The 11,173-nt window shown below is 40.4% G+C and overlaps 2 protein-coding genes across 2 annotated transcripts in view; both read left to right on the forward strand.

Moving 5' to 3' along the window:
* Positions 1-282: 282 nt before the first annotated feature.
* CBG16077 lies at positions 283-2,129 on the forward strand (the record flags this gene model as incomplete). Its single annotated transcript, XM_002643397.2, has 2 exons — positions 283-1,145; positions 2,078-2,129. The coding sequence occupies 2 exons, from the start codon at positions 283-285 to the stop codon at positions 2,127-2,129; spliced, it is 915 nt and encodes a 304-aa protein (XP_002643443.2).
* Positions 2,130-5,422: 3,293 nt separating this feature from the next.
* The window catches only part of CBG16074, a gene marked incomplete at both ends in the record, with an annotated part of 7,475 nt that continues 1,724 nt past the window's right edge, over positions 5,423-11,173 (forward strand). Inside the window, 9 exons of the mRNA XM_045238887.1 lie at positions 5,423-5,547; positions 5,596-5,935; positions 6,250-6,504; positions 7,387-7,735; positions 7,789-8,100; positions 8,155-8,487; positions 8,537-9,159; positions 9,316-9,486; positions 9,559-9,781. Coding sequence (XP_045095920.1) covers positions 5,423-5,547; positions 5,596-5,935; positions 6,250-6,504; positions 7,387-7,735; positions 7,789-8,100; positions 8,155-8,487; positions 8,537-9,159; positions 9,316-9,486; positions 9,559-9,781 — 2,731 coding nt within the window. The remainder of the gene's footprint in view (positions 5,548-5,595; positions 5,936-6,249; positions 6,505-7,386; positions 7,736-7,788; positions 8,101-8,154; positions 8,488-8,536; positions 9,160-9,315; positions 9,487-9,558; positions 9,782-11,173) is intronic.

Below are 11,173 nucleotides of genomic sequence, written 5' to 3' on the forward strand. Positions count from 1 at the left end.
CTCACCTGTCCACCCTCTTTTTTTGTTTTTTTTTCTTTTTTTTTCTCCTCGGTTCCAAATCCGTTATGAAACATCTCCAGCAACGCTTGCTCTGAAACAACAGCTCTTTTGCTCACCCTTTCTTCTCCACAAACCTTCCAGAAGTGTTCCTTCCCTTCGGGGCGTGTCGCCATTCGACGTACGGTCCCAGTGGCGGCGCCGGCGACAAAGGACTCGGCAAGACACGCCCACTGCCCTGTCGGAGCAGTGATAGTTCACTTCATTTGGTCATTCGGCACAGAGATGCCGCGTATTCTACGCCGCTTCCCTCAATGCTGTATTCCACCAACTATTTGGGAGTCGAGCAGAGAGGACGGCCTCCAGGATGCCGTTTACTCTCAGATCAACCCCAATTGGACCTTCATACGGTTCTTCCTCATGTTCGCTGGCTATGATTTTGATAATGGAAAGGCTGTTGTAAAAGAGAAAGCCCAGTTTGTCAAAGCATACGTCCCCTACGATTTTCTGGATTCTTCACTGAATTCTTCTGGATTCTCAGTTGGAGAGTTGGACTCATCTACTGAGGACTACATGGAAATTCCCGCACCACCACCAACCATGGATGTCGTTTGCTCGGACTCTTCTCGTCAACAACCGGTCAGTGTTTTCTCTAGCATTCAGAAAACCGAAGAAGTTGTTTGCGAGTCCGACTCTGACATTCCATACGACGACTCTACATTTTCTGTGGATACATCGTTTGGTGAGGATGCCGAAAAGTCCCTACTAGAAGGTGTGGACCCCACTTCCAACTATGGCTACGCGATCGTCTACAACAAAAAGGTCTGGGAGCCTCCAAAGGGACCATGGTACACCGACGGAAACATTTATGAAGACATTGATGCCGATGATGAATCGGTCTACTTTGTGGTTGCCATCAAGAAGTACAAGAAGAAATACATGGACTCTAAATCTATGTCGAAAGAGGAGAAGAAGGAGAAGAAGGTCTTGGCTAAATTGGCGGAGAAGGAAAGAAAGCAATTGGAAAAGACGGTGAAAAATGAGGCCAAAAAACTGCACATGGAAATGAAGGCGGCATGCAAGAAAGAGTATGAGGAGAAGAAGAAATTGAAGAAGACCAAAAGGCGACCATGGTACAAACTGTTCAGGTTAGTGAAGGGAGCAAACTTTCCAAAAACAGTTTAGTTCATTGATGGGTCCATTCAACTTGATAGAGATAAAAAATTAAGCATACCGTGTTTTCTCTAGTAAAATTCCATCTATATATTCTCACTTTAAGCTCAATTATCTCAACTTCTTCAAGAGATAGCGAAAATCTGTCAACTGATAAAATGTTTGTCATAATATCACCATTATTTTATCAGTTGGCAGATTTTTGATATGGCTCTCAGGAACCGAGATAATTAGGCTCGAAGTGCAAGTGTTAAGGCGTTTAGATTAAGCTTAATAATTCGAGGTAACAACTGGCAGATACAAATTTTCCCATCACTAAATTTTCCTATACCTAAAGTAGTTACTAGATTCCTGGATCTGACATGTTAGAGCTTTGAAAATTCGGTCACTGCAGATTTACTGTAGCATTATGATTACTGTAGCATACTAGGCTTACTAGCTACCAGGCTTCAAAAATTCACCGTAGCTCCTTATTTCAATAAATTCAGATGTAGCTTCATTTTAATTTTTCAAAACAAACATATCTTTCCTGGTGTCCACCAAAATGATAGTATCTGAAGGGATACTGTATACACCAAATCATTGTACCTAGAGGGATACTGTAGACACCAAATCATTGTACCTAGAGGGATACTGTAGACACCATAGTCATAGTAACTAGAGGGTAACTGCAGCCAGCAGAGTCATTGTAATTTTTGGGATACTATAACCGCCAGAAACATTGTAACCAGAGGGATACGGTTGACACCAGAGTCATTTCAACTACTAAGATACTGTAGCCACCAAATTCATTGTAACAACATGAATACTGTAGCCACCAGAGTCACTGTAACTAAACGGATACCAGAGTCATTGTAAATTGAGAGGATACTGTAGCTCATTTTATTAATTTCGTCCAACTTTTCAGCTCCAACGATGACGACACAGCCTCAACGGACTCCTACTACACCTACATGTAATCATCAATGCAAGCCTTCTTCAGCGTCACTTCTAATTTTCTATCTTTCATCTTCAATAAATTTATGTATTATTAGTTTAGGATTTTTAAAATCTAGATTTAGAACAACGTAAGACCTATATTAGAAGGGTCAGGCCTTATATCATTCTCTGGTACTTCCAATGTGCCTTTCTAATACAGGTTTTATGGTAGCTTTTCCCTAATCTGACGCGTTTTTGGATTCGCAGAACTTCAAACAGTGTTGTACTGTGAGCGCTTCCTCTCCTTGTGTCCTCAGGCGGTTTCGATTCAAGTTATGATGGTTTCACACTTCTTCTTCTTCTTCTCCTTCTACAGAATTAGAAATCAAGCTAGTTTCTCTAGGTAAACTGCACGCGTTTCTTATGCAAAATCGATGAAGTATAGCTCATTTTCTGTACAAGATATCAAAAAAGGATCAACTAATAAAATGTTACTGATGTTATGATAAACATTTTATCAGTTGACGACTTTTTGATATCTTGCACCGGAATCGAGATAAATCGGCTCAAATTTAAAATTTAGGAGTGGCATTCAACTGTGTTCACGGTATTATCGAAATTGCCAAATGATTGATTTTTGCCCATATTTTCATTCCGGGACACCCAAAAATATCAATTCCCAGTGGATTATTCCCTCCCTATTTTTGAACACACTCGCCGAAATTCTTCTTCTCCGAACTCTCCCACGCTTTCTGTTCATTTCCGGCAACCCCCCACTCACCTAACAAGCGCATCTTATTGGTCTTTCTTCATCCCCTGACACGGTTCCCACTACATACCAATTACCAGTTAACGGGAGGAGTATATATGCAATGCACTCAACTGAAAAAAAGGAGCGCGTTATTATTATTACTATTATTCGTGTCACTCACTCTTTTATGCGACCTGGTGTCATCATCATAACTTTTCTACTATTTGACATTTCCCATATAGCCATCATATCATGTTGCTGTTTTCTCTTTCTTTTTTTTTCTGCTGCTTCAAAGTAGAAGGAAAAAAGATGATATGGGTTGATTGGCCAGGCACGGAGGTGATAATTGTCGGTGGGAGAAGAAATGGAAAGGACTGGGTGATAGAAGATGGATGAATGCACGTTTAACTTGACATATATCTTCTCATCCAAAGCAACCAATCTTGCAAATTCACACTTTTATATTTGATAGCTTGATTCCAAGCAGCTCAAACACCTGCTAAATTCCACCAAAAATTGATTTAAGAACTATCATATCAGATTCTTCCTGTTTCTTCTAACACAATGTGAAGTGTTTAACTTGATGTGTTCGTTGACATATGCAACACGTAGGAGACACTTATTACAACTTAACATCGGGTTTATCAATTCCACTATTTCCTCCTACTTCTTCTCCTCCTCCTCATCTTTCCTTTACTGCACTTCAAAAGTGCTTTGTCCCCCACATTTTTTCTTTTTCTTCCCATCATTATAATCTATTTGACTCTCATTTCCCTAGGTTTCACGCATTATTAACTACAATTTGAAGTTTCAATTTTTCGAAATAGGAAAAATTGAAAAAGTGCATTATCCTGGCTCTTGTGTGCTCCGTAGTCGCGTGCCTTCTAATTGAGAAATCTGATTATTTGACAAAAGAAGAGAAGAACTTTTTTCGGAGAAACCGAGCAAATGCGTTTTTTGATCAGAATTTGTTTTTTCTAGTATAAGAATTTTCAGAGAGTTGCAAAATTTCCGATAAGGATTTTTTTCCAAAAATCTGAATATTTTTTAGGAAATCTAGTCACCGTAAACACTCTAATAGAACGCCACCCGGAACGTCCACTTTGAGCCTATATATCTCACTTCATTCGAAAGATATCAAAAAGTTGTCAACCGATAAAATGTTTATCATGATATGAGCAACATTTAATCAGTTAACTACTTTTTGATATCTCTCACAGAAAATGAAATACATGGGCTCAAATTTGACGATTTGGGTGGCGTTCTATTAGAGTGATTACGGTAAATGTTAATTTCTGGATGGTTGGGAATCGAAAACTTTTAGAATTGGAACTTTTAGATTTTCCCGCATTTCATGCTTTAAAATTTTTGAGATATCTAAAAATTTGGGATTTTTGAGAATTTTCAAGCTGTAGAAATTTTAAAAATTCGATTTTCAAAACATTCAACAGTTTAAGTTTTAAAATTTAGTGAAATATAAAAAAATATGGATTTTTGGATTTTTAGAATTATTTAGATATTTTTGAATTTTTCTGGAAAGTTTCGAAATTTTTGGAAGTTCAAAACTTTTGGGAATTTGAACTTCTTTTTTTGAAATTTTCATATTTTGGAATATTTGAAAATTTTCTATAGAAGCTCAAATATCACTTGCGTTTTGGGCTCGATTATCTCAGTTTCTTCAAAAGATATCAAAAAGTTACCAACTGTTAAAACATTGGTGATATTATGATAAATAATTTATTAGTTGACAGATTTTTGATAGAACAGAGATAATTGAGCTTGAAGTGCACGTATTATGAGCTTCTAGTTGAGCAAATACGGTGTATGGATTCTCTGGGAACTGTGAAGATATGTTACATATGCCAGAAATCACAACCTAGTTTAGAAATTGGTTTATTCTTTGACATCTTTATTATTTTCCATCTTTTTTTCCAATGTCAGAAGTTCTCATCCCCTCACTCTATTTCTCGGAAAATAAGCTTCTTTCTATCACACATTCACATCTTTCTCAACTATTAGTACTATTAGCTGTACTTTTCTTTTTTATTCCATGTTGTTGTTGTTGCCTTCCGTCGCTCCTCCCCCTCTCCCAAATGCACTCTGCAAAATACCAACAACAAAAATAGTCGGAAGTCTAGGGGGCGGGCCTCCCATCGTAGTTTTGGGGCGTAGAGGCACACCAGACGACCCCCCACACCCACATCAGCGCCTCTCCTCCCCCATTTCACCACTCTTGTCGAGATTTTGGTGAAAAGCGAGTAAAATGCAATACATTACGAGACATTCTTCTCCGGGACCTCCCCCCTCCCTCAACTCTTTTTATTCTCACTTCCCGCGCGGGGCCTCTCTTTTTGTACATATTTGGCACTTCCGATCGTTTTATGTACTCTTTTGTGAGAGGGAAAGTTTCTTTCTTAATCCTTCTGAGAATTCTGTAAATTGAGTTATAGAGAAAGCAAAAACCAGCTTCAGAACATTTCTTACTTCGCTCTTCTATTTTTAGTTTTTTCTTTCCTTTCAGTTTCTCCTCCCCTATCTTTTTTTCAAACTTTAATCTAAAACTTTCACAGGAATACAGATGAGATGAGCCTCAAGGATTATGTCATATCGAAAACAGAAGTGATAGATGCTTGCAAAAAAGGCGAATATGATAAAGTTGCCCTGTTTCTCAGTTCCAAGCGAGGAAGGAAGATTCGAAGTGGTTTAAAGTAAGATTCTAGGCATTTGAGTTCTGAAGTAACCCCCTCAAAATTTAGATTCTTCACAACAAAATCCGATAGTCACTGGCTGACAGATTACAAGGATGAGAAGTCCGACTTCACACTTCTCCATCATGCAGTACTCGAGAATCAGAACCAGATTAGCAAGTTGTTGATGGACTATGAACCACTACTTATTTTGTGCAAAAGTACCAAAAACATACTACCAATCCACTTGGCTGCATGGAATGGAAATCTGGAGATTGTGAAGATGTTGCTGCTGCAGACGATGGAGAAGCCAGCAGATATTCTGAATGCTGTCAACATTTTCAATGAGACGCCGTTGCACCTGGCCGTTCAGAGAAGCCATATTGAAGTTGTATTTTATCTCATAAAGGTTGGTTTTGAAAGTTTCCTAGAATCTAAACTTCTCTAGAAAAACTCCCCCAACTTTGACTTAAAGCCAATTTATTGTAAAAAATCAAATAGAAGGAGGCCACAAAAACTGTCACCTTTGAACCCATTTATCCCGATTCCTGTAGAAGATATGGAATAGTGGTCCACCGACAGAATATTCACCATAATATCAAAAAAAATTGTCAGTTGACAACTTTTTGATATCTTTTACAGAAACCGAGATATATGGGTTCAAAGTTGAGAGTTCGGGGTGGTAAATCTATAAGAGCGTTAACAATATATCGAATTTTCCAGAAAAATGCCGATCCATTCATTCGAAACGAGAACAAAGAGAATGTGATCGACGTGGCTGCTCGAATCGGCTGTGCCGAAGCTATCAGAGCTCTCTGCGAGAAATGGCCAAAGTTCCCGGTCCAATCAGCTTATGACTCGCTTCGTGTCGGATCACCAGACATCAAACGTCCATTAATCTATCCGTTCCATCTTGCAGCCAAATACAATCATGTTGAGTGCATGAAAGTGAGTTGCTACTATTCTATTCATTATTCAGTCATTGAGAATAGCAAAAAGGGAGGAAGGGGGTAATGCAGAATAGGTTGTGTGTCATAGGTAGTAGCAGTTTATAAATAGAAAAAAAAAGTTGGGCACGGCTTTTGTTCTGGTAGCGTTAAGCAAACTTTTAATGAATGGAAAGCAGATGACGCCTTCCGTTTTTTTCTGATTACAAGATGACAATGATACGTCATTCGGTAAGTTGTAGGAAAGACGAGAATTTTAAAATTGTTTGCGAAGTAGTCTCTAGCAACGATGAATGTTTTTGATTATCATAAATTGAAAGAAAAATATTTAAAAAAATTTCCACTGGAGTGAAAATCACAAGACCACCGGGCATATTATCTGATCAGCCTATACACAACACATACGCATTTCCTGAGCCCTATCTGCGCATACACTGCGCATCATTTGGCCTCAACCTGTCTTATACCACCTGCGTATCTTCCCTCTCGCCATACTGTTGGTGTTGCCCCGTCTCGCCAGGTTATTGATCTGACCCGCACCATTTGTGTTACTTTTTTTCCCTTTTTAGGTTTTTTTTTGAATGTATGCTCTAGAAATGATTTCGAATAGTTTCGCCTGGTTTCCAAGGGTTTGGTCAGCAAAAATGCTAGTTAAAACGCTCAAAAATGAGTAATCGTACTTAGTAGGGCAAAAATCTCGATTCCGGGTACAAAATACCTGAAAATTTCGTATTTTGTACTCCCTAATTGTGAATTTTGTAAGCTTAAAGTACTTCTAACGTTCTGTTCCCTCGTTGTACCCTCCAATATATGTGTTAAAAATTTCCAGGAAAATTGAAAATTCTGCGACTTTGATAGACTGTTTTCCGCCGATTTTTGTCTCCAAAATCCAAAAATACATTTTCTATTCCAGGTTCTCCGCCAATATGGATTCTCAATCAACTACACCACCGAAGACGGCACTGCTCTCCACGTGGCATCGGCTTGCGGACAAGTTCAAGCGGTCGCTTGGCTCATAGAAAGCGGGGTCAATACGGAAATCAAAAATCAGCATGGCCAGACGGTTCTTCAAATGATAATCGATCTTCAAGAGAATCGCCGCAATGAAATCGCTCATTTTGTCAAGAATCCAGAAGGATGGAAGGAGTGTAGACAGATTATCGAAGGAATGGATCGTCGAGATTCGGGTAGAGAGACGGAAGGAAGTCAGAGTGACAACGAGCGGGAGGCAATTTGGCAGCCATTGCCAAGTCAGGCTAGTGGTACGTCTTAGGGGGACGAGATGAGAAAAAAATCGAAAATTGAATAATTTCAGTCCAAGTCTTCCCTGATCAACGCCGCAACAACCATGCCATCTACCAGCCGCCTTCAATCTCTGCCAGACTCCGTGATTTGTCGCCAGATGATTCTCCAGAAGCTCTGAACAGTGTCCGCTCTGAAGGGCCATACACCACTAACTCAATAAATCGTACCTGGAACAGTTCGATGTACGACCGAGCTCCACGAACCGGAAGATTCCCGTTGACATCACCAAGCTATCACACCAAACACTACTCGTGTCAGCGATCCAGTGATACACTTCCAACGCGCCTCAAAACTGTTCGGTCTAGGCCAACGGAGAAGATTGGTGAGTATATTTTGCGTTTTTTGTTAATAGGACTCTTATATTTCCTTTTTTCAGCGTCTGTTCTTCCTGGTGACAACTGCGCTTACAACTCCCCAACAAGATTTAACGAATGGCAGAAGAATCAGCTCACCGCTACTTGTAATCGTCCACCACCACCAGCTCCAGCCCCATATGACAATGTCCCTAACAACTCGGCGATTTTCGCACGACCAGGGTCACCTTTGGCAAGATCATCATCCCTACGAAGACAAACTGGATATTCAACTCTACCGAAGCCAACTACCTACACGCCAAAAATCCCTGATCATTCACGTCCGAACCTAAATGAGGCATTTATCCAAGAGCCAGCACTGGATAGAACACTGGAAAGACAACTGCAGCGCCATCGTGAGTCAAACTTAAAGAAGAAATTGAGAATCAATATGATATTTTTCAGCATTCTCCTTATCCCGTACCACATGTGACCGAGAAGAGTCTCTAGGCCTCACTCAAAGTCCAAGATTGGATACCAGAGCCAGCAGTGTGACATCTTCTCTGACCTACGCATGCTCTACACTCGACAAAGAAAAGTTCAACCGAGAAAGGGATAATGGAAGAGCACCACTTGCGATGCCAGAGGAGATTACTGGATCAGTAACTGGAAGTGTCATTTATGGACATGGGCACACTGTGGATAAAGATAACAATGTCACCGCCATCTTCCTTGATGATCTCCACAAACCAACGACAGCTTCTGGCGAAAGTCCACCATCTCCAAACACATCGAAGGCGTTTATTTTCGACGCACTCTGTGGAAAATCTCGTCTTATCGATTCGACAACCTCCAACTTTTTCTCTGAATTCTCTTCGACATCCAGCAACAGTAGCAGTGAATCCACGTCAAAAGTTCAGATGAACAGCAGCAGTTACGTGGAGCCTGAAGAGCCGGTGAGAATTCGACGACAGAATGGAACGACAAATCTGATTCTCAACTCGCTGTCACCATCAGACAACTTGTCGTCACCGTCATCTGATCAGAAGTCAGACACGACGACCAGTGAGGAGCCGAGCTGGGATAGGGTATGTGTTTTTGAAAATTAGATGGGAGATATTCTGAAGAAAATGTGTATAATTTCGATTTTTGGTGTAGTCGCCCTCTATCAGTTGAATTTTCAGTTGATAATTAATTTTTTTAATTAGCTCAAAATTTTTTAGTTGCATTTCTTTGGTATACAGGTGGAAAGTGTCTTCGACTCGTTCGGTGCCGCTCCGTGTCGTGAAAGTGTGTTCGAGCGCGAGTACGAGCCCCGTGTAGCCGTCTATCTCCGTGATCGTGGCTCAAAAGCGCTGAGCGTCACTCTCGTCGAGGATGAGCTCAGAGATCAAAAATCGCTTTTTATTAAAAAGGTATTTCTCGGTTCTTTTTGTTAAATTTAGAGAAATAGAGGGACACTGGAAAAAGATAAATTTCTATTTCAGCAACCGAAAACAATCATCGAGTGGTTGGAAAGCGATGTGATGCTAGCTCCAGGGCAAGCTGCTGCAGTTGGAACTCTCCTTCAGAATAATGGTTATGATAAGATGGATCAGTTGAAGGGAACCATCAACAGAGGCATTCTCACTGAGATTGGAGTCGACGATGTTACCAAATTCAAGATTATGTCAGAGCTGGATAGGCTCACAGATGCGGTTGCAAGTGCAGGCGAGTTTAGAGATAATCATAGAAAGTCAATATAACAGAAACTTCCTTAATTAGCCCACAAAGGGCGTAACATATAAAATCGGCGCTCAAAAATAAACATTAACGAGTATTTCTCAATTTATTGAAATTCCGATCACTTACACACTCGTAATGGTGAAAAACTTGAAAAACGAGAGGAATTTCTTGCCGGAAACATCCGTGTTCAAATTGTAACGATATTTACGACGGTCCGTAATCTAATGGGGTTATTCAGTGAGAAGCAATTTAAAAGCAATTCAGAATTGCTGGTTTTTTTTTCCTTATGCAGAAAGCAGAAAACCCAGCAATTTTGCTGAGGCCGCGCCAGAGAAATTGCTGGAGTTTTCACCGTAAAACCTGTAATAAAAGGGTCCCCATACTGTCAACTTTGATCTTAATTTTCTCCATTCCTATGCAAGCTATCAAAACTGTGTCAACGAACAAAACATCACTGATATTATGGTAAACAATTTATCAGTTGACAGATTTTTGATATCTTCGACACGACCGAAGAGAAATTAGCTCAAACTTCACAATGTTGAGGCTCTCCTATTGCAGGTTTCTCGCTCACTCCATTTTTCAAACTTTCTAGAACTCACTTTGAATTTCTCATCGAAAATGGTAATACCATTACAAGTCAAGTCCAACGTGACACGAGGAATCGTCTCCCAATCAATAATCGACTCTTTGATAGCTGTCATAGCAACGTGCGCCTCATCAGAACAATCCGTCTCTCCAATCTCCTGAACGCCAAGATGGTGAGCACGATAGACAACGTTTCCTTGGAGCAGCTTGTTCTTGATCTTGTCGAAATCACCCTGCGGGCACTCGGCACACGCTTGCCTGCAACAAATAGGTGTTACTCTAAAAATTCTATGAAATCTCACTGTCTCGAAGTTCTTGGAGGAAGTGGTGGTGGTGGCGACATGAGAGGCTTCATCGTCTGCAGACGATTGTTATACTCTTGTCGCTTCTCATCCTCCGCTTTCTTGAAGGAATGCAGGATACGAGCAATGTGTCCGGGGCGGGTGATGCCGAGTTGCTGGAAAAAACTTAAGTTTAGTTCCAGGAACAGAGGAGCGAGTTGTACCATTAGCTTCGCAGTGTCCCAATCAATTTCAGTCAGCTTTGTCATGTGCTTGTAGCCAGCTGCGACAAAGTTGGAGATGTAGTCTTGGAGTCCAATGAAGTTGAGCCATTCACTGACATAGAAGAAGCGTCCTGAACATACAAGAAATTGGTTTTTAGAAACATTTTGCAGAGATTTTGATTTCAACTTTTTGCTGATTTTAAACTCGAGGCGTTTCTTCAATGTAGCCAAGTCGCCCGGGGTAACATTTTACAGATTTCACGGATTTTTCAGCAAGTTGGAAT

The sequence above is a fragment of the Caenorhabditis briggsae genome, assembly GCF_000004555.2.
Source record: "Caenorhabditis briggsae complete genome, chrX, whole genome shotgun sequence".
Classification (NCBI taxonomy): Eukaryota; Metazoa; Nematoda; class Chromadorea; order Rhabditida; family Rhabditidae; genus Caenorhabditis; species Caenorhabditis briggsae.